The 22,445-nt window shown below is 42.2% G+C and overlaps 1 protein-coding gene across 1 annotated transcript in view; it reads left to right on the plus strand.

Annotated features, from left to right (window-relative positions):
- The window catches only part of LOC108637259 (multidrug resistance-associated protein 4-like), a 92,712-nt gene that overhangs the window by 28,203 nt on the left and 42,064 nt on the right, over positions 1 to 22,445 (plus strand). Inside the window, exons 7-11 of the mRNA XM_018056305.1 lie at positions 5,173 to 5,323; positions 12,233 to 12,352; positions 13,451 to 13,561; positions 19,454 to 19,554; positions 20,822 to 21,013. Coding sequence (XP_017911794.1) covers positions 5,173 to 5,323; positions 12,233 to 12,352; positions 13,451 to 13,561; positions 19,454 to 19,554; positions 20,822 to 21,013 — 675 coding nt within the window. The remainder of the gene's footprint in view (positions 1 to 5,172; positions 5,324 to 12,232; positions 12,353 to 13,450; positions 13,562 to 19,453; positions 19,555 to 20,821; positions 21,014 to 22,445) is intronic.

The raw sequence follows: 22,445 nt of genomic DNA on the forward strand, positions 1-22,445 counted from the left end.
CTAAGATCATGGCATCTGGTCCCATCACTTCATGGGATATAGATGGGGAAACAGGGGAAACAGTGACAGACTTTAATTTTGGGGCTCCAAAATCACTGCAGATGGTGACTGAAGCCATGAAATTTAAAGACCCTTGCTCCTTGGAAGAAAAGTTATGACCAACCTAGACAGCACACTAAAAAGCAGAGACATTGCTTTGTGGACAAAGGTCTGTCTAGTCAAAGCTATAGTTTTTCCAGTAGTCATGTATGGATGTGAGAGCTGGACTATAAAGAAAGTTGAGCCCCAAAGAATTGATGTTTTTGAACTGTGGTGTTGGAGAAGACTCTTCAGAGTCCCTTGGAAAGCAAGGAGATCTAACCAGTCCATCCTAAAGGAATCAGTCCTAAATATTCATTGGAAGGACTGATGCTGAAGCTGAAGCTCTAATACTCTGGCCACATGATGCAAAGAACTGACTCATCTGAAAAGACCCTGATACTGGGAAAGATTGAGGGCAGGAGGAGAAGGGGATGACAGAGGATGAGATGGCTGAATGGCATCACTGACACGATGGACATGAGTTTGAGTAGACCCCAGGAGTTGATGATGAACAGGGAGGCCTGGGGTGCTGCAGTACAAGGGGTCGCAAAGAATCAGACATGACTGAACGACTGAACTGATTGAACTGAATGCATACCTAAGGAAAAAGCATTGGCTCAGCTTCCATGGAGCCCTTCATTTAGATTTTTCCTCTGCTTCCCAGGTTATCTTCCAGGCTGTGTTAGTCTTAAAAGGCCCTCACCTGGGGAGAACCAAATTATTGAAACTGATTAATGTTGTCCATCAAATGATGTGAGTCTGCTCAGTTCAGTCAGTTGCTCAACTGTGTCCAACTCTTTGTGACCCCATGAACTGTAGCATGCCAGATCTCCCTGTCCATCACCAACTCCTGGAGTTTGCCCAAACTCATGTCCATTGAGTCAGTGATGCCATCCAACCATCTCATTCTCTGTCGTCCCCTTCTCCTGCCCTCAATCTTTCCCAGCATCAGGGTTTTTTTCAAATGAGTCAGCTCTCCACATCAGGTGGCCAAAATATTGGAGTTTGGGCTTCAACATCAGTCCCTCCATTGAACACCCAGGACTGATCTCCTTTAGGATGGACTGGTTAGATCTCTGGGCAGTCCAAGGGACTCTCAAGAGTCTTCTCCAACACCACAGTTCAAAAGAGTCAATTTTTCAGCACTCAACTTTCTTTATAGTCCAATTCTCATTTCCATACCTGACTACTGGGAATAGCGTAGTCTTGACTAGATGGACCTTTGTTGAAAAGTAATGTTTCTGCTTTTTAATATGCTGTCTAGGTTGGTGATAACTTTCTTTCCAAGGAGTTCAGTTCAGTTCAGTCAATTCAGTCTCTCAGTCGTGTCTGACTCTGCGACTCCATGAATCGCAGCACGCCATGCCTCCCTGTCCATCACCAACTCCCGGATTTCACTCAAACTCATGTCCATCGAGTCGGTGATGCCATCCAGCCATCTCATCCTCTGTTGTCCCCTTTTCCTCCTGCCCCCAATCCCTCCAAGCATCAGAGTCTTTTCCAGTGAGTCAACTCTTCGCATGAGGTGGCCAAAGTACTGGAGTTTCAGCATCATTCCTTCTAAAGAACACCCAGGACTCATCTCCTTTAGAATGGACTGGTTGGATCTCCTTAAAGTCCAGGGGACTCTCAAGAGTCTTCTTCAACACCACAGTTCAAAAGCATCAATTTTTCAGTGCTCAGCCTTCTTCACAGTCCAACTCTCACATCCACACATGATTACTGGAAAAACCATAGCCTTGACTAGATGGACCATTGTTGGCAAAGTAATGTCTCTGCTTTTGAATATGCTATCTAGGTTGGTCATCACTTTTCTGCCAAGGAGTAAGCATCTTTTAATTTCATGGCTGCCATCACCATCTGCAGTGATTCTGGAGCCCAGAAAAATAAAGTCTGACACTGTTTCCACTGTTTCCCCATCTATTTCCCATGAAGTGATGGGACCAGATGCCATGATCTTAGTTTTCTGAATGTTGAGCTTTAAGCCAACTTTTTCACTCTCCACTTTCACTTTCTTCAAGAGGCTTTTTATTTCCTCTTCACTTTCTGCCATAAGGGTGTCATCATGTGCCTATCTGAGGTTATTGATATTTCTCCCAGCAATTTCTCTTTTGATTCCAGCTTGTGCTTCTTCCAGCCCAGCGTTCCTCTGATGTACTCTGCATAGAAGTTAAATAAGCAGGGTGACAATATACAGCCTTGACGTACTCCTTTTCATATTTGGAACCAGTCTGTTGTTCCATGTCCAGTTCTAACTGTTGCTTCCTGACCTGCATATAGGTTTCTCAAGAGGCAGGTTAGATGGTCTGGTATTCCCATCTCTTTCAGAATTTTCCACAGTGTATTGTGATCCACACAGTCAAAGGCTTTGGCATAAGTGCCAAGGAGTAAGCGTCTTTTAATTTCATGGATGCAATCACCTTCTGCAGTGATTTTGGAGCCCAGAAAAATAAAGTCAACCACTGTTTCCACTGTTTCCCCATGTATTTGCCATGAATGATGGGACCAGATGCCATGATCTTAGTTTTCTGAATGTTGGGCTTTTTTTTTAAAATATAAATTTATTTATTTTAATTAGAGGTTAATTACTTTACAATATTGTATTGGTTTTGCCATACATCAACATGAATCTGCCACAGGTATACACGTGTTCCCCATCCTGAACCCCCCTCCCACCTCCCTCCCCGTACCATCCCTCTGTGTCGTCTCAGTGCACCAGCCCCAAGCATCCAGCATCATGTATTGAACCTGGACTGGGGATTTGTTTCATGTATGATATTTTACATGTTTCAATGCCATTCTCCCAAATCATCCCACCCTAGCCCTCTCCCACAGAGTCCAAAAGAATGTTGAGCTTTAAGCCAATGAGTTTGCTAAAAAATTGTAATTTGAATTTTTAATTTACATTTTAGCAGGTTTTTATGACAACCAGCAATGGCAAGCCAGATAACTTAAGACCAGACTTAGAAGGCCCTGGCAGAACCCCTCCCCAAGAGCATGAAAGTTATAGCAGACAGAATGCATATTTAATGCAGTAGCTGGAAGCAGCTGTTCTTCTGTAGGTCTAATAGGAGAGAGGTCAGTCAGGCCAATTTTTTTTCTACTAATGACTGGAAAGTATTGCCTCAGAATCCCGTCTTCTTCACTCTGGGTATTATTTTGATACCACAGCAGATGTGGGAAAAACAGGAAAAGTACATGGGTCTCCATCCAGATAATACAGTTTGGTTCCCAAGGACTCCTGAACACGGAGTCACAGTTCTGGACATTTCCTCCTCCTTCCAGGCTCCTCCTGCCTGCAGCCAAGACTCTAGGATTCCCCGAGTACAAACCGCTCCTGCCTTTCTCCTTGACCTGCAGTCCTTCCTGGGAAAACTTAGGATAACCACTTACCCTCCCATCTTTATCCCATATCTGTAAATGAAAATGGAGTTCTTACTATTCTCATTCACAAGATGGTTGTGAAGATCCTATGAAAAAACTGATCAGGAAGAGCTGTGAAATGATAACCCACATCCTTGTGATAAAGATATGACCACCCCTCACCCATCCCTCAGAGATGCACCTGGGCCAGCTGCCCTCGGTGACAAAGTGGGGAGGCCCTGGGGTGGCAAGCACAGGATGCAGGTGCTGGTGCTGAGAGGACCCAGAACAACCAGTGTTAACTCAGACAGGCATCTTAACTTCTCATCTCACCTCCTTTCTGGTCAAAATTTCCATCAATTGTAGTTGCTGCCTGCAAGTTTTTCTTGCCGCTCTTTCTATTCGTTAAACCAGCCTGTAACATTCAGCCATAAGTCTCTTAGAATTGTCTAAAAATGTTCCTGAATTCTTCTCTGTGTTTCCCCAGCACTCTCTGCCTTGTGCAGATCACCATGAATTTGTATCCACCTGAGATCATAAGCTTTGGAGGCCTTGGCCCAGACTCAACCTGCACATCCTCACCACCACACCCCACTGTCATAGCAGGCAGACACTAAATGTTGATTGCATTCTTAAAAAGTAAGGGTATCATACTTTTCCTGGTAAAGATGGATGCTTAAAGCAGCAACAACCAATGATTTTGTTTTCTCTTCTACCTGCTCTCTTTTTTTGACCAAGATAGAATAACCAAGATAGAATAATCTCATGGGATAATGTGATGCTTAAGAAAATGCTCATGGAACTCTAAGCCCATTGTCTTATGTACAGTAAACATTTGGTGAATGGAATCTGTTGTTGCTACAATCATTAACTTTTGGAATAGGCATTTTAAATACTTACTATAATGATAGATGGCTGTATATTGGGGGCAAGCTTAAATATGTCATAAAGCCTCGTGACGTGGACTTCCCAGTTTCGTGACTTAGGCTTTGCAGTGTCCATCGAGTTTTTTTTTCCTCTCCCTGTGCCTCACTCTCTCCATCTATAAAATAAGACAATGCTGTTACTAGATAGAGCTGTTGGGAGGATTAATGGGTTAATACATGTGAAGGTGCGAAGGTATAGCTCTGTATACAGTCAACACTCAGTAAGTATTAACTATGGATAGAAAATCTAGAAAGACAAATTCCTACTTCCAAAGGTCAACATTTAAATTTTGTCCTACTTTTCTGGACACAGAATTTGTATTTAACCACTTCTTTATTCCTCCATGTATAGCTGAGGCATTTGGATTCCTCACCTGTGATGCCTGCTTGCTCATCTCTCTAGTAACACCTGTTGACTCCTGAGAGTTTGGGATTCAGCTCCTACTCTCTGAGCCCCATATATTCTCATGATGTATGGCAAAACCAATACAATATTGTAAAGTAAAAAATATTAAAATAAAATCTGAGGGGAAAAAAAAGTAGTAATGCCTGCCTCAAACAGCTTCTGCGTGTATCACAAAAGCTGATACCTACAAAAGTCTTACTATCCTGTTCAACATATGCACTAAGTATCATGAGGACCGCCTATAATTTTATTTATTTGAAAGGGAAAGCATTCCCTGCTGTCCCAATAAGTCTTTTTGAGGAAAGAAGTTTAATCCTAATAGAACAAATCATTACAGTTTATCTTTGGCAAGTACCCTTCATAAGGAGGCCTCTGCATCTATTTTTGCTTTTTCAGACATTTCTTCTTGTTGTTGGTGTGGTGGGCGTGATGGTGGCTGCGATTCCTTGGACTGCTATACCTGTGATTCCCCTTGGCATCATTTTCTTTGTCCTCCGGTGGTATTTCTTAAGGACGTCACGAGAGGTGAAACGCCTGGAATGTACAAGTGAGTACAAAGGGCTCTCAGGTTGGGATGGCAGTGCAGGCTGGCTTCTGTTTATGCCATAATTAACCAGACCCCTGAAATTCTGCACTCTGTCTTCTGGAATTTCTCACAAGTCAATGTTAGATAATTGCATGTTATGGCCACTGTGAGTCAGCATGTTTCTTTTTTTTTTTTTAATTTTTTAAATTTTAAAATCTTTAGTTCTTACATGCGTTCCCAAACATGAACCCCCCTCCCACCTCCCTCCCCACAACATCTCTCTGGCAGATAGAGCTGGTGCAGGTCAGATGCAGCTTTGCATTTTAGCACAAGGAGGATGGATGTGAGCACCATGAGGACAGGGACCATTTCTGTCTTGTTCATGACATATTTCCTAACACAGGGTATCCACTCCGTAAATACTTTTCTTAAAAATATTTTATCATGTTGGAACTAATGTAGAAGGAAAATAGACAATTTTTCTCCTCCTAAAGTTACCAGAAATGACAAGGAAAGGAAAAGATTAGAAAAGTAAAGGAGACCTCATGAAACATATGTCAGAAGTGATATATTTTAAAAATACTTTTTTTCACATGTTCAAGTAAGTTGCAGTTGTTAAACGTATTGAAAAGACATATGTTAGTCGCTCAGTTATGTCTAACTTTTTGCGACCCCATGGACAGTAGCCCACCAGGCTCCTCTGTCCATGGAGTTCTCTAGGCAAAAATACTGGAGAGGGTAGCCATTCTCTTCTCCAGAGGATCTTCCCAGACCCAGGGACTGAAGCCAGGTCTCCTGTATTGCAGGTGGAGTCTTTCCTGTCTGATCCACCAGGGAAGCCCTATTGAAAGATAAGCCTTGTTATTTGCAGGTTTGCTCTTTATCATTACTAGTATTTGGGGGCGATTCCACACTGTTTGTGGCTCCCCTTTCTTAAAGTAATTCATATAAACGATGCTGAAAAGAAATCCTTGGAGGACACGAGAGGGAGGTCTGTTCAGTATACATTTAGTTTATTACTCCATTCAGCTTCCTGCTGCTGCTGCTGCTGCTGCTGCTGCTGTGTCACTTGTGTCTGACTCTGTGTGACCCCATAGACAGCAGCCCACCAGGCTCCCCTGTCCTTGGGATTCTCCAGGCAAGAACACTGGAGTGGGTTGCCATTTCCTTCTCCAATGCATGAAAGTGAAGAGTGAAAGGGAAGTCACTCAGTCATGTCCAACTCTTCTCGACCATATGGACTGCAGCCCACCAAGCTCCTCTGTCCATGGGATTTTCCAGGCAAGAGTACTGGAGTGGGGTGCCATCGCCTTCTCCGATTCAGCTTCCTAGTTTTAGAATAATGGGAACAGGGACTTTCCTGCGGTCCTATGGTTAAGACTCTGTGCTTCTGCTGCTCTACTCCCTGGTCAGGGAACTAAGAACCTGCAAGGTGCATCCAAAAAAAAAAATTTAAAATAGGGGATCACATTTTATGACTAATCATTCTATTGTGTAGATAATCACAGGTAATGAAATAATTGAATTTATCTTAATATTAATGCATATACTTCAATATTAAAACTAATAAGATAAGTAGAATTATTATATATTTTTAAAAGTTATAAAAACTGTAGCCAAAAAGTAAGGTGGGAATATGTTCATATCAGAGATCTCAACCATAAATAATTGTTACAAATTAATACCAGCTTAGATAGCATATTCAAAAGCAGAGACATTACTATGCCAACTAAGGTCTGTCTAGTCAAGGCTATGGTTTTTCCAGTAGTCATGTATGGATGTGAGAGTTGGACTGTGAAGAAGGCTGAGCACCGAAGAATTGATGCTTTTGAACTGTGGTGTTGGAGAAGACTCTTGAGAGTCCCTTGGACTGCAAGGAGATCCAACCAGTCCATTCTGAAGGAGATCAGCCCTGGGATTTCTTTGGAAGGAATGACGCTAAAGCTGAAACTCCAGTACTTTGGCCAACTCATGCGAAGAGTTGACTCACTGGAAAAGACTCTGATGCTGGGAGGGATTGGGGGCAGAAGGAGAAGGGGATGACAGAGGATGAGATGGCTGGATGCCATCACGGACTCAATGGACGTGAGTCTGAGTGAACTCCGGGATTTGGTGATGGACAAGAGGCCTGGCGTGCTGCAATTCATGGGGCTGCAAAGAGTCGGACACGACTGAACGACTGAACTGAACTGAACTGAACCTAGAAACCAAGCCAAGAAGAGAAGAATGTTGAGCCTCATGGTCTTTGTATCTACCAAGTGGAAAAAAAATCTCAGTTATCCAGTCAAATGAGTTTTTTCACTGTGGCAATTGCATGTTTTATTTTTATAATTAACACATAAGATGCTTGCTTCCCTGTTGACTTCCAAATCTTCCTGAAATGCAGGAGACCCTGGTTCGAACCCTGGGTCAGGAAGTTACCCTGGAGAAGGAAATGGTAACCCACTCCAGTATTCTTGCATGGGGAATTCCATGGAGAGAGGATCCTGGTGGACTATACTTCATGGGGTCACAAAGAGTTGGACATGACTGAGCAACTAACAATTTCACGTTTAAGGAGATATTTTCTAATTAGTTGCAAAAAGGATACTGATCATCCATTTCCTAAAAGCTGTAAAAAATTTTTTTCAGTCATCAAGTGAACCAGCTAACTTTTGTAAGGTCCAGTTTTGTGAGGTGTTTGGATGGATGGAGAGCAGTAGAGTCCAGGTGTGTGGCGTTCTGCTGATGTGACTTGTTTGATGGAAGGATCTGAGGAGATAAGAGGAATGATAAGCTCCATCCAGTCTTCTGTGAAGACAAGGCTTCAGACATTTTATGGTTTGAGGCTGCCCATGAAATGGGATCATTCGAGAGTCTTGCTGAAAAGCAGCTCTCTGGGACATTCAATGAGGAGTTGTTCCAGAAGGAACACTTGACAGAGATTTTTGCCTGGGGAAGGGCCATTTCACATCCATATGGAAGTGGAGAGAAGGGCACCTCTTGAGGCTCTTTTCAAGAAGCAGTACAGGATTTTCTCAATTTTGAGCTGGAGAGTCTGAGAACTTGTGCATCGTCTCTGTGGAATATGTGGATTTTCCTGCATCCTAGTACTCTGCAATAAGTTAGACACTAAACTCAATCCAGAGATCCCTTCCTATACACCCCAGGTAACCAAATGTGGTGAGCCAGTTGATTAGAACTGTTTATGTTCTCTCTAGGTGGTGGGTCTGTGCCTTAAATGCTGACATCACTGTTTTCTCTAAATAGTAACTGAAAGTATGTTTAGGGCTTCCCAGGTGGCTCAGTGATAAAAGAATCTGCCTGCCAATGCAGGAGACACAGGAGAAATGGGTTCAGTCCCTAGGTTGGGGAGATTTCCTGGAAGAGGAAATGGCAACCCAGTCCAGAATTCTTGCCTGGATAATCCCATGGACAGAAGAGCTTGGTGGGCTACCATCCATGGGGTCACAAAGAGTCAGACACAACTGAGCAACGGAGTGTCTTCAGGTCACTGCTGGAGCCACCAGCAAAAAGAAGGACACCTGACTGCTGTGGCCAGAAGGCATAATCCTGCCTGTGCTGTGAAAGGCTGCTGACGTCCTGAGGTTTAGTTTCAGATCCTACTGCGTAACTGCCTCTGGAAGCTTAGGTTGACATTTTCATCTTAATGACATTTGGCAGCTAATTATAATAGGGTTTTGAGGGGCACATTTTTGCAAAGGTGAGCATAGCAATGGACAAGTACATAAAACCAGGATGGCATTTGGTTGCATTTCTCCAACCAGTTTTTTGCCTTTGGCAGTGCCTAAATGATGAAGTCATATCCAAATTCTGTCTGAAAGGTACTGGGATCAACTAGCAAGGTCTGCTACAAGCATTGCTAGGGGAGGGTTAGGATGTGTGTCAGGTGTATTAGGACCATGGATCTTCAAGTCTGCTGTTTAAGGAGTTCTCATACTAGATCCCCAGGAACTTAGTTCAACCTCGGTGCTTAATAAGATGTGCAGTAGTGGGGAAGGCTGTTGGATGGTACCTGAGGGTTTTCTGAACATAAATAACAAAGTCTGGAGAAAAATGCACATCGTCGCACACGAGCATCCTTAACCCTGATTATGCTCCCTCTGAGACACTGCTGTTGTGATTAAAAGCACAACCTTGGGATTAAGAAAGTTATGTCTCACACCCAGGTCTGTCACTTTGGTGGGTTAAAATAGTTAATCTTGGGCAGTGAGTGCTCTTGATCCCTGTCTCTGGGGTTCTCATGAGGATTTCTTGAACTGATGCTTGTACATTACTTGCTGGCCATGACCAAAGGCACTGGACCCTTGGACATGAGGGAATTAGGAACTTACTCACAACCAGCAGGTCTCACATGGCTTGAATGATCATCTGCGGCAGGGCTGTCAGCCTGGGGTCGTCCTGCCCAGGAAGATCTGCAGTCCTGGTGGGGTGTGTCCCCAAGTGTCCTCAGGGTTGTGGGAAACACAGGCGTCAGTCCTGTGAACTGTAGGTTTACACGAGTCTGTGACTGCAGACAGACACCGTGACTGTGACATAGTCTGCTTCAGGACAGCGAGCTCAGTGCTTGTGGGAAAAGTGTTACTTTGGGCAACACAGCACCAGAGCCTTGACATCCCCTCTCCCCGTGTACTAGCTAATTTTCTCTGCAGACCCTCCAGTTCACTCTTCCTGGCATCCTGCTCAGCCCTAAATGGGGTTTGAGAGAAGCAGGATAGATTTTTACAGGCCCAGATTCCCTCAGCCTGTAACTCTTGGGCGTGAGGTGAGGTAGGTGATGGGGTGTTTGGTTCCCAGGTGTTCAAGGCTGAGATGACACCTGGTTTCTAAAGTCCACCCCACCCTCCATCCCTGCTGGAGAGAATCAGCTGCACTTTGATCTCCTGACAGGGAAGCAGGTGAGGGAGGCCATGCTGAAGCGTTCACTCCAGGACTCTCCCTGGGTGAACAGCCACGTCTGTTTCCTGCTCACAAGCCTTGTCTGTGATGGATAGTGTTGACATAACCTCATTTGCTCAGGAAATGAGAGCCTGGTTCTAGTGAGTTTTCTGTGCTCTCTGGAGCTGGACTCTCGCCATCCTTCTGACAGGGTGATGGGCCCTGGAATACCCCTGCATCATCCCTGTGAGCACCCTGCTTCCAGACCGAGTTCTGAGGGTGGGTTGGGGCACCTGCTGGACTGAAGAAAAGGTCTGAACACAGTCCCTTGCCTTTATTATTTTGAACATGAGCTCCATCTGAGTTTATGTTGCTCTTATAAGCACAATGGTATAGGAAGCTAAAAAGTCAGTAAAGAGAGAAAAAGCAGTGTAGAAGCTGGAATGAGAACACATGTACTCAACTGGATGATAAAGGCACCACCGAGTCACTTTCAGCTCTTTGAGTGAACAAAGGACAAAGCGGAAGTGCTAGATCATGTCGCGGTTCAGAGATGTAGCAGGGCAGTTATGAAAGCACCCATCAGGCTCCTGGAGTGGAAGTCAAGACCATTCAAAGGCTCCTCATCTGCTGGGTCCTGTGGGCACAAGGGCGATGCAGTGCCGGGTGCTCCGTGACCAGCACAGAGGCTCCTGGCTCAGGTGCAGGGGGAGGCCCAGGACAGGGGAGGCAGCAGACTGTCCCTTCCCTTACTTGTCTCACCCTGTCCTGGGTCTGGCTGTGGTCCAGGGTGGGGATGTACTGAGTCTATCCCAGTCCTTAGGTTACTCATCTAAGGTGGGGAGAAAACACAGGTAGCTCATCAAAATTCAGTGTGGTAAGGACTTTAATGATGAATTAAATTTTAGAATGCTACTGATTCAAAAATTAGTGAACAATGAAAAAGAAAATATATAGCCATTTGAAGCAACATGGATGGATTTAGAGAATAATATTTTTTTAAAAGTCAGAGAAAGACAAATATGGTATCACTTATACATGGAATCTAAAAATAATACAAATGAATCTGTACACAAAATAGAAATAGACTCAGAGACACAGAAAACAAGCTTACCAAAGCAGATTGGGAGGGAGGGAGGGACAAAGTAGAAATATGGGATTAATAGACACACTACTATTTGTCAAATAGGTATGCAACAAGGATTTGCTAAAGCACAGGAAATTTTATTCAGCATTTCATAATAACCTGTAATGGAATATAATCAGAAAAAAATAACTGAATGAATAACTATACACCTGAAACTAATACATTGTTGTAAATCAATACAGTATACTAACGCATGTATATGAAATTTAGAAAGATGGTAACAGATAACCCTGTATGTGAGACAGCAAAAGAGACATAGATGTATAAAACAGTCTTTTGGGCTCTGTGGGAGAGGGAGACGGTGGGATGATTTGGGCGAATGGCATTGAAACATGTGTAATATCATATATGAAATGAGTTGCCAGCCCAGGTTCAAGGCATGATACTGGATGCTTGGGGCTGGTACACAGGGACAACCCAGAGGGATGGTACGGGGAGGGGGGAGGGAGGGTGGTTCAGAATGGGAAACATGTGTATACCTGTGGTGGATAATTGTTGATGTATGGTGAAACCAATACAATATTGTAAAGTAACCTCCAATTAAAATAAATTTATATTTAAAAGACTATACTTCAATAAATTTTTTAAAATTTGTGAACAATTTACACCTGGAGAGATGCCAGAAGAATTTGGAGGGAGACATGTTTGAGAGGACCTTGATCAAAGAACCAGTAAAGAATTTCTTTATCTAAATCTAGCTGTGAAGGAATTTGGTCAAACATAGTTTCAAAGAGAATCTTTCATTCCCATGTCATTAAAGTGAAGCCTGATGTGAGCAGGAGTGAGGGTCACATGGAGGATTCCTATTGGTGGGATGTGTCACCACATATCCCAGGAGTTAGTGGGTTTTCTCTTATCCAGCCTCCTTGACTTTCTCTGTCGTGTGTCTATCTCTGCTTCCCCAGCTCGGAGCCCAGTGTTTTCCCACTTAGCATCTTCTCTGCGGGGACTCTGGACCATCCGGGCATACAAAGCTGAACAGAGGTTTCAGGAGCTGTTCGACACATATCAGGATTTGCACTCAGGTCTGTAAGTTTCTGGAAATAATTTCAGATGGGATGTGCTGCCTCCTGAGGCCTGACCTCCCTCTCAGGTGGCCTAGTAGGCTAGCACCCCTCTCTCTGTCACCCGCATGTCCCCCTCTGCACACCCACCTCCCCCACCCCTTCCTCTCTGCATCCCCTCTGTGCTCCCCTCTTCCCCATCACCCCCTGCTTTTCTCCCCCGATGGCTTGCATTGTCCTTCCATCACTGTCCTGTGGACTTCTGTCTCTTTAGGGCAGGACTCAGTAAAATTTTGTTTTTTGCAAAAATCCAGATGGAAAATATTGTAGGCTTTGTGTGCTATACTGTGTCTGCTGCAACTACTCACCTTGGCTGTTGTAGCACAAAGACAAGCAAAGATAATACATCAGCAAATTCTTGTTCCCCAGGCTGTAGTTTGCCAACTCTTTTCAGAGCATGGCGGTAGCAGACATGATTGATGAAACTAATTTCCTGATTTGCCACCCACTTGATTATACTTTGTATCGGTGAATTTGTTTTTCTTAGGTAGAAAATTCAGAATTTCCTCTAAGTCTATAAAATCCTGGTCAAACTTTTCAATTGTTACTATATTTTGAAGATAAAATGGCATTTTGAAAACCACATGCAGATCCTGTTATCTGATGGTCATATAGACAGTGGCTCCTAAGAATAAACACTACAGGGCCCTGTGGTGAGTGCAGAAGGTGCTGGAAACAGTGTGAGCTGTGCTCTCTGCTGTGTGAGAGCTTGGAACAGTCTAAGTGTGAGCGGACAATCTTCATGCTGGGCCCAGCACTGCAGAAAATGCAGCAATGAGACGATTTTCCATCTTATTTCTTGTAATTGTATTTCTGTTGATAACCTGTGGATTGACGTTTTCAATGCATGCTTCCTGGACTGATTCCTTTGTGTCCCATACCTTGCCTTGTGTTAGAACCTAGTTTTCTGGAACCTTCAGGTTCCTTGAATGTGTGACTTTGCTGTCCTACCTGTGTAAAATCTTCTGTACCTCAACTAGGAAATACTCTCCCTCATTAGAAGCAGCTAACATGGTTTTTCTGTTTATGTATTATGCTTATTACGGTTCACAAATGCAGAGGCTTGGTTCCTGCTTTTGACGACATCCCGATGGCTCGCTGTGTATCTAGATGTCATCTGTGCCATCTCTGTCACCGTTGTTGCCTTTGGGGCTCTGATTCTGGTAGAAAGTAAGTAAATGTGTGAATATTTGTAGTATGTTTACAGTTTATAGCTTTGTAGTTATTAAACTCTTGCCATCTTGTCTAATATATACTGTTTGGTTCTAATGAGTTAAAGTGTTTGCAGCATATGACTCCACAGTGTGTCCATGTGAAGACATTTGTGTCTTGAAAACTTTTATATTTTTTTCCATTTACTTATTTATTTGCAGTAGGTTTTTGTTGAGACCTCTTTAAAAATTTTTGATTGGTGTATGGTTGATTTATGATGTTGTGTTAACTTCAGGTGTACAGCCAAGTGAATCTGTTATACGTATATCCACTTTATAAGAGATTCTTTTTCCATACCGCATGGACATTGGGTTGCATGTATCTTTTTTTTTTAGTAATTTGCATTTTAATTAACTTCAAATAAATTGTCCTTTAGAAAATAATTTCTGGTTTGGATTTTCTGAATCTTTAAGAGCAAAGACCAGATATGAAAGTGCCTCCAGCAGACCTGTGGTGTCTTGGACCCCTGCTGTGGCTGGCTCAGACCATTCTTTTAAATTTTACTGGTTTACACAGTTGTCTTAGTTTATGGTGTATAGCAAAATGAATCTGAAATACGTATACATATATATATGCCTTTTTTGATTCTTTTCCTATATAGGTCATTACAGAGTTCCCTGTACTTTACATTTGTTTCTTATTAATTATCTATTTTAATATTTTGTATATAGTAGTATGTATGTGCCAACCCAAGTCTTTCAGTTTATCCCTCCCTTCCCTTATCCCCTGGTAAGCATAAGTTTATTTTCTACATCTGTGACTCTACTTCTGTTTTGCAGATAAGTTCATTTGTTGCCTTTTGTTAGAATTCTTGTATAAGCAATATCATATTCTGTGTTTCTCTGTCTGACATACTTCACTTAGTATAAAAATCTCTAGGTCTATCCATGTTTCTGCAAATGGCATTCTCTTCCCTTTGTTATGGCTGGATAATATTTCATTGTCTATATGATACCACACATCTTCCTTACCCATTGCTTGGTTGATGGACATTCAGGTCGCTTCCACATCCTGGCTATTGTAAATAGTGCTGCAGTGAATATTAGGGTGCATATATCTTTTATAATTATGGTTTTCTCTGGATATATGCCCAGGAATGGGCTTGCTGGATGATGTGGTAGTGCTGGTTTAGTTTTTAAAGGAACTTCCATATCATTCTCCATAGTGACTGTACCAGTTTACATTCCCAGCAACAGGGTAGGAGCATTTCTTCACATCCTCTCCAGCATTTATTGTTTTTAGATTGTTTGACGATGGTCATACTGACTAGTGTGAGGTGAGACCTCACTGGAGTGTTGATTTGCATTTCTTTAATAATTAGAGATGTTGACCATCTTTTCATGTGCTTTTTGGCCATCTGTATGTGTTCGTTGGAGAGTGTCTGTTTTAATCTTCTGCCAATAGTTTGACTGGGACTTTTTTTTATATTGAACTTCATGAACTGTTTGTGTATTTCAGAGAGTAATCCCTTGTCAGTCACTTTGTTTGCAAATATTTTTCCCCATTCTGAAGGTTGTTTTTTCAGTATTGTTTATGGTGTTCTTTGCTGTACAAAATCTTTTAAGCTTAATTAGGTCCCATTAGTTTATCTTTTATCTTCATTGCTCTAGGAGGTTGATCAAAAAAGATCTTGCTGAAATTTATGTCAGAGAGAATTCTGAGTTATATATCAGAATACATATAACTAAGAGTTTTCATCTAAGAGTTATATATTGTCTGGTGTTACCTATATGTCTATAATCCATTTTGAGTTTATTTTTGTGCATGATGTTAGGGAGTATTTTAATTTTATTCTTTTACACATAGCTGTCCAGTTTTCCCAGCACCACTTATTGAAGAGACTGTCTTTATCCACTGTGTATTCTTGCTTCCTCTGTCATAGGTGACCTTAGGTGCACGGGTTTATCTCTGGACTTTCCATCCTGTTCCATTGATCTATATTTCTGTTTTTGGTGCCAGTAGCATATTGTTTCAGTTACTGTAGCTTTGCGGTATAGTCTGAAGACAAGGCGCCTGATTCTACCCAGCTTCAAATTTCTACTCTGTTTTTCTCAAGGTTGCCTTGGCTTTTCATAGTATTTTGTGTCTCCATACACAGTGTAAAACCTTTTGTTCTAATTCTGTGAAAAATGCCATTGGCAGTTTGATAGGGATTGCACTGAATCTGTGGATTACTTTGGGTGGTTTGTTTGTTTGTTTGTTTATTTACTGTAGGTATTTGTTGAGAACTTTTATCCTTTTATCTTTCTTTAAATTGGTTGAGGTCCATGCAACTGTAGTAAGCTGACTTGAACATTCCAGGTAATGTCCTGGACATGGATGGAGAGAGCCAAATTTACTGTTAAGCTTTTTGTGCAGCTTAGGGTTTAGGTCTAACTTTAGGGCTACTTGGATCTCTTGGCTGTAGGTGCCTGGTGTACTGGGCAGAGAAAGATTCTCTGTAGCAAAGAACAGTGTCCTCACTGCTGTGTGGGTACCAAATGAGCAGCTGTTGGGGTGCATGGCATGAATTCAGCATTCCTAATATCAATAACCTCAGATATGCAGATGACACCACCTTTATGTCAGATAGTGAAGAGGAACTAAAACGCCTCTTGATGAACATGAAAGTGGAGAGTGAAAAAGTTGGCTTAAAGCTCAACATTCAGAAAATGAAGATCATGGCATCTGGTCCCATCACTTAATGGCAAACAGATGGGGAAACAGTGGAAACAGTGTCAGACTTTATTTTTTTTGGGCTCCAAAATCACTGCAGATGGTGACTGCAGCCATGAAATTAAAAGACGCTTACTCTTTGGAAGTAAAGTTATGACCAACCTAGATAGCATATTGAAAAGCAGAGACATTACTTTGCCAACAAAGGTCTGTCTAGTCAAGACTATGGTTTTTCCAGTGGTCATGTATGGAAATGAGAGTTGGACTGTGAAGAAAGCTGAGCACTGAAGAACTGATGATTTTGAACTGTGGTGTTGGAGAAGACTCTTGAGAGTCCCATGGACCACAAGGAGATGCAATCAGTCCATTCTGAAGGAGATCAACCCTGAGATTTCTTTGGAGGGAATGATGCTAAAGCTGAAACTCCAGTACTTTGGCCACCTCATGCAAAGAGTTGACCCATTGGAAAAGACTCTGGTGGTGGGAAGGATTGGGGGCAGGAGGAGATGGGGACGACAGCGGGTGAGATGGATGGATGGCAGCATTGACCCGATGGACACGAGTCTGAGTGAACAATGGGAGTTGGGGATGAACAGGGAGGCCTGGCATGCTGCGATTCATGTGGTCTCAAAGAGTCGGACGCGACTGAGTGACTGAACTGAACTGAACTGTTCCATAGTAATAACCCTGAATCACAGTATTTGATAATGGAACAACGAGAGTAATACTTTAGATTTTAAAACACTGGCTGTTAGAACCCATTGCCTTGTTTTTGTGGTTGCAACTGCAACTACATTGGATGTAGAAAGTGAAATTATACAATGAAAATTGGAGCCATAAGAACAAAAATCTGAATAACGATGTGTGAAAGTGAAAGTCACTCAGTCGTGTCTGACTCTTTGTAACCCCATGACCTGTTGCCTGCCAGGCTTATCTGTCCATGGAGTTCTCCAGGCAAGAATACTGGATTGGGTTGCCATTTGCTTCTCCAGGGGATCTTACTGACCCAGGGATTGACCTGGGTCTCCTGCATTGCAGGCAGATTCTTTACCAACTGAGCCACCAGGAATGACCTTGAATAATGACATGACCCTCACCTATATAGTACCATAAAGTGTATCTCAGTCCAGTTGGAATTAATAGGATAAATGACAGAAATCATAAGGACCTACGAGAATCAGAAGAGATTAGGAAGAGCTGGCAATAATACACAGAACTGTACAGAAAAGATCTTACTGATTTGGATGACCATGATTATGTGGACACTCACCTAGAGCCAGACTTCCTGGAGTGTGAAGTTAAGTGGGCCTCTGGAAGCATTACTATGAGCAAAGCTAGTGGAGGTGATGGAATTCCAGCTGAGTTATTTCAAATCCTAAAAGGTGATGCTGTTAAAGTGCTGCACTCAATATATCAGCAAATTTGGAAAACTCAGCAGTGGCCACAGGACTGGGAAAGGTCAGTTTTAATTCCAATCCCCCAGATAGGCAATTGCAAAGAATGGTCAGGCTACCATAAAATTGCACTTAATTCTCATGCTAGTAAGGTTATGCTCAAAATTATTCAAGCAAGGCTTCAACAGTACATGAACTGGAAACTTAGAGATGTACAGGCTAGGTTTATAAAAGGCAGAGAAACCAGAGAACAAACTGCCAACATTTGATGGATTTATACAGAAAGCAAGAGAATTCCAGGAAAACATCTGCTTCATTGACTACACAAAAGCCTTTGATTGTGTGGATCAGTACAAACTGCTGAAAATTCTGAAAGAGATAGGAATGCCAGACCACTTTACCTGTCTCCTGAGAAACCTGTATTCGGGTGAAGAGCAACAGTTAGTACCAGACATGGAACAATGGACTGGTTCAAAACTGGAAAGAAGTACAACAAGGCTGTATATTGTTACCCTACTGATTTAACTTATATGCAGAATACATTATGTGTAATACCAGGCTGGATGACTCACAAGCTGGAATCACAATTGCCAGGAGAAATATCAATAACCCTAAATATACAAATGATACCATTCTAATGGCAGAAAGTGAAGAGATTGAGAGTCTATAGTAATAAAATATCCCACTAATAGAAAGAAGAATGGATGCTTTTTAATTGTGGTGCTAAAGAAGACTCTTCAGAGTCCTTTGGACTGAAAGGAGATCAAACCAGTCAATCCTAAAGGAAATCAGTCCTGAATATTCATTGGAAGTATTGATGCTTAAGCTGACGCTCCAATACTTTGGCCACCTGGCACGAAGAGCCAACTCTTTAGAAACCCTGATGCTGGGAAAGATTGAGGGCAGGAGGAGAAAGGGATGACAGAGGATGAGATGGTTGGATGGCATTGCTGACTCGAAGGACATGAGTTTGAGCAAGCTCTGGGAGATAGTGAAGGATGGGGAAGCCTGGTGTGCTGCAGTCTATGGCATCACAAAGAGTCAGACACAACTTAGTGACTGAACAACAACAGTAACATTGTTAATGCTCTCTAAATTCAGAGTATTTTTATTTTTTTTATTTTTCTTTTTTTTTTTAAATCTTTAATTCTTACATGCGTTCCCAAACATGAACCCCCAATTCAGAGTACTTTTAAAATTTACTTTTTCATTTGGCTCCACTGGGTCTTAGTTGGGACACACAGGATCTTCAGTCTCAGTTGTGACAGGCAGGACTTTGGTTGCAGCAGGTGCCCTATCAGTTGTGGAATGCGGAATCTAGTTCCCTGACCAGGGATTGAACCTCAGCCCCCTGATGGGAAGCTTGGATTCTTAGTTATTGGACCACCAGGGAAGTCCCTCATGGTGGTTTTTTTTTTTTTTTTAAACTGTATTATTATCTCAATCAACAGAAGTAATATTATGAGTAATACTATCATTACATGCAAATGATTTAAATGTTATAAAGGAGTCTTTTCAGTACTATATATAAAATAGAAAACTAAAAATGACCTTCTGTATTGCAAAGGGAACTCTAGTTGATACTCTGTAATGACATATATGGGAAAAATAACTTTAAAAGAGTGGATGATATATATATGGCTAATTCACATTGCTGTACACCTGAAACTAACACAACTTTGTAAATCAACTCTACTTTAAAACTCATAAAAATAAAGGAGTCTTCTTCATAAAGTGACAGAAGGAGCTGCATGAGGGCTTGAGAAGGAGACTGACTTTATTCCTCTTCTTCCTCGTTTAGCTTTGGATCTCGGGCAGGTTGGCCTGGTGCTGTCTCTCACATTCACACTCACGAGGATGTTCCAGTGGTGCGTCAGGCAAAGCGCCGAAGTGGAGAATATGGTGATGACTATCTTTCCATTCTTAGCATTTTCAAGTCTCCTTGCTGTTAAATGGCATAAGAGCAATTCTTATGTAAAATAGTAAAACTAATATTTCACATCATAGTTAACAAAGTTTTTTAACATTTTTCTTCATCTGCTTGAAGTTTTTTTTTTTAATTTTTATTTTTACTTTATTTTACTTTACAATACTGTATTGGTTTTACCATACATTGACATGAATAAAATACATACATCTTTTCTCAGTCTTATGTGTGCCATGTCAGAAGGTTTTATATTCGTCACAAGCTGTCCTCAAATACAACAAATGTCTCTGTAGGAGAGAGGTTCTGAAATCCTGGAGAGAAGCTAATTTCTTAGCAGCTTGGTTATCTTTGTTTCTTAATAGGTGATTCCTCATATTTTGTAAAATAAAAAATTCATTTTTTTGAGGTTTCTTTAATTAATATGTTCCTATCTCCTGCCCCTCCCCCATTTTATCATTTATTCTTGTGTGTGTTGAACACCTGAAATTTCTGGTGGCCCTTCTTTCTGGTAGGATAAGCTCCCTATCACCCACTCCAGTGTTCTTGCCTAGAGAATCCCAGGGATGGGGGTGCCTGGTGGGCTGCTGTCTGTGGGGTCGCACAGGGTTGGACACAACTGAAGTGACTTAGCAGCAGCAAGCTCCCTCTCAGAAACTGCTCTCAAAGATGTGGAGTCATGGTTGTTTAGGAGGCCTTGGTCAATATGTAAATTATGCACTTTTGAATATTTGCAGCTTCTCCTAAAGGGAGAAAAACAATAAAAATGAAATCTTTCCACTTCTCGCTTCTAATAGAATAGAAAATGACTAATAATTAAATGGAGGTTTGATGACCATCCAGTTCTGTTATCTGTAATACATGACTCTTCTGTAGCCACACATTACTGACTGGTGTCCATAAATATTCTTTTCTTTGACAAAATGCTCTTGTTTTTCATTCAGGTGTGAAAAGTGGATCAATAAAGTCTTAGCATTCATTTCTCTAATTCTTTTAGTGTTAATATAAATTTGGAGGAAGTGGCTGTAAGTAAAAGTATTGAAGATGACAAACAAATTTGTAGTTCATCCAAGGCCTCATCAGACTCTCATTTCTGTCCTTTGTGGATGCTAAGACCTGGGATATTGTGAACTGTATAAAATCAGATATAAAGATAAAAAAAGCAAAATGTCTCATTTACAGTCTCTGAACCTCCATAAACAATACTCTCTGATACTAACTCATGTGATGTCATATGTGTTTCAGATGATTTCAGTAGAAAGGGGGATTGAGTATACAGACCTTGAGAAAGAAGCACCCTGGGAACTTGAGAATCGTCCACCGCCATCCTGGCCCCATGGAGGAGAGATTGACTTTTATTATATTAACTTCAGGTACAGCTTGGATAGGCCTCTGGTACTGAAGAACCTGAGAGTACCCACTGTCCCAAGAGAAAAGGTTAGTTTAAGCCATTTGCCTCTTTAAAATCCAGCTAAAGTTTTAGCACCAAATCTGCTCTTGGTTTCCTTGTCAGTGTGTTGGGGGTGGGGAGAGAGCTCTTTGTACCTCATGGATGCAGATTTAATCAGTGATATGTAGGTGAATCTTTCTTGGAAACTGACCACGGAATGGGGATGCAAGCATTTTTTATCCCCTGTATTGTGAGCTCCCTCATGGCGGTTGGTGGGCCCTGGGCTCCTGGGCTCAATTTTAACCTGACCCAGGACACTATATGTGACACCTGATTATTCATACAAAGTCTGGGAAGTCAGTCCTAGCTCCCTGTCCCTAATTCTCCACTATCTCCTTTCCATCTTTTCTTCTTTGTATTTCTGAAATCTTCTCTTCCTCCCACGGTGCCCTGTTTGCAACCTGCTCCTGTCTCTTGGTCTTTTCTGAAGACTTGTCCTCCTACACATCCACGCTGAGCTGCCATCCCCCTGCCCTCCCCCCAAAGACTACTTTCTTTAGCACAGATCTGATCCTTACTGGGCTGGGAGAGCTGGTGCGGGATCCAGAGCACAGCCCCAAGTCCACTCCAGCAGGGGCCATTGGATGAGCTCATTGTTACTAGAATGGAGACCAGAATTATGACTCAGTCAAGGGTGAGGAACCAGGACCTGTGATGGAGGCAGGACCTAGAGATTTGCTCAGAGTCAAAAGCAAATTGAACAGAGCAGGGAAGATCCACATGGGAGATGGCAGAGAGGCTTGTGACCTGAACCGGCCAGTGTCCATGGCTGCTGTGATGTTCCTTTATACTCAACTTGAGGCCCTTGGCCTGGACCAGGGCAGACTCTTGAAGAGAATAAACCAGAGCAGACAAGTTGATAGGAAGCTCTTCCTCACCTCCCTCTGCTGCCAGAATGTCTCCTGACTTACACACACCACTACACTTGGGTTGTGTGTAGGTTCTCCCAAAGCACCACATCCTCCCAGCTTCTGGTGTGCAGTCTGCCCCCTGCCTCAGACACCTCCCCCTCTGTCATCTGGATGGTGAAAGTCTCCTCATTTTCTGAGGTGATTCTAATGCGTCTTTGAGACCCTCAATTCTTTCTTAGGGTCTTATATATTCTTTTAAGGTAGCATTCACAGTACAACTGTGTTCATAGCAGCCAAAAGTTTGAAGGAACTAATCCTTACAATGGAATATCCAATGTTTAAAAGGAGGAAATTTATGACCAATGGCTAAACCTTGACAACATCTTCCTAAATGTCAGACATGAAAGGAACAAATACTCTGATTCTGCTTATGTGAGGTGGTGAAATTCTATGAATTTGACACAGAGTGGCCAAATTCAGGAAGACAGGAAGTAGGATGGTGGTCTCCAGGGACTTGGGGAGTGGCAATGGGTAGTTGTTTGTTTAATGATTATAGAATTTCAGTTTT

Source organism: Capra hircus, chromosome 12 (assembly GCF_001704415.2).
Source record: "Capra hircus breed San Clemente chromosome 12, ASM170441v1, whole genome shotgun sequence".
In the NCBI taxonomy this organism is placed as follows: domain Eukaryota; kingdom Metazoa; phylum Chordata; class Mammalia; order Artiodactyla; family Bovidae; genus Capra; species Capra hircus.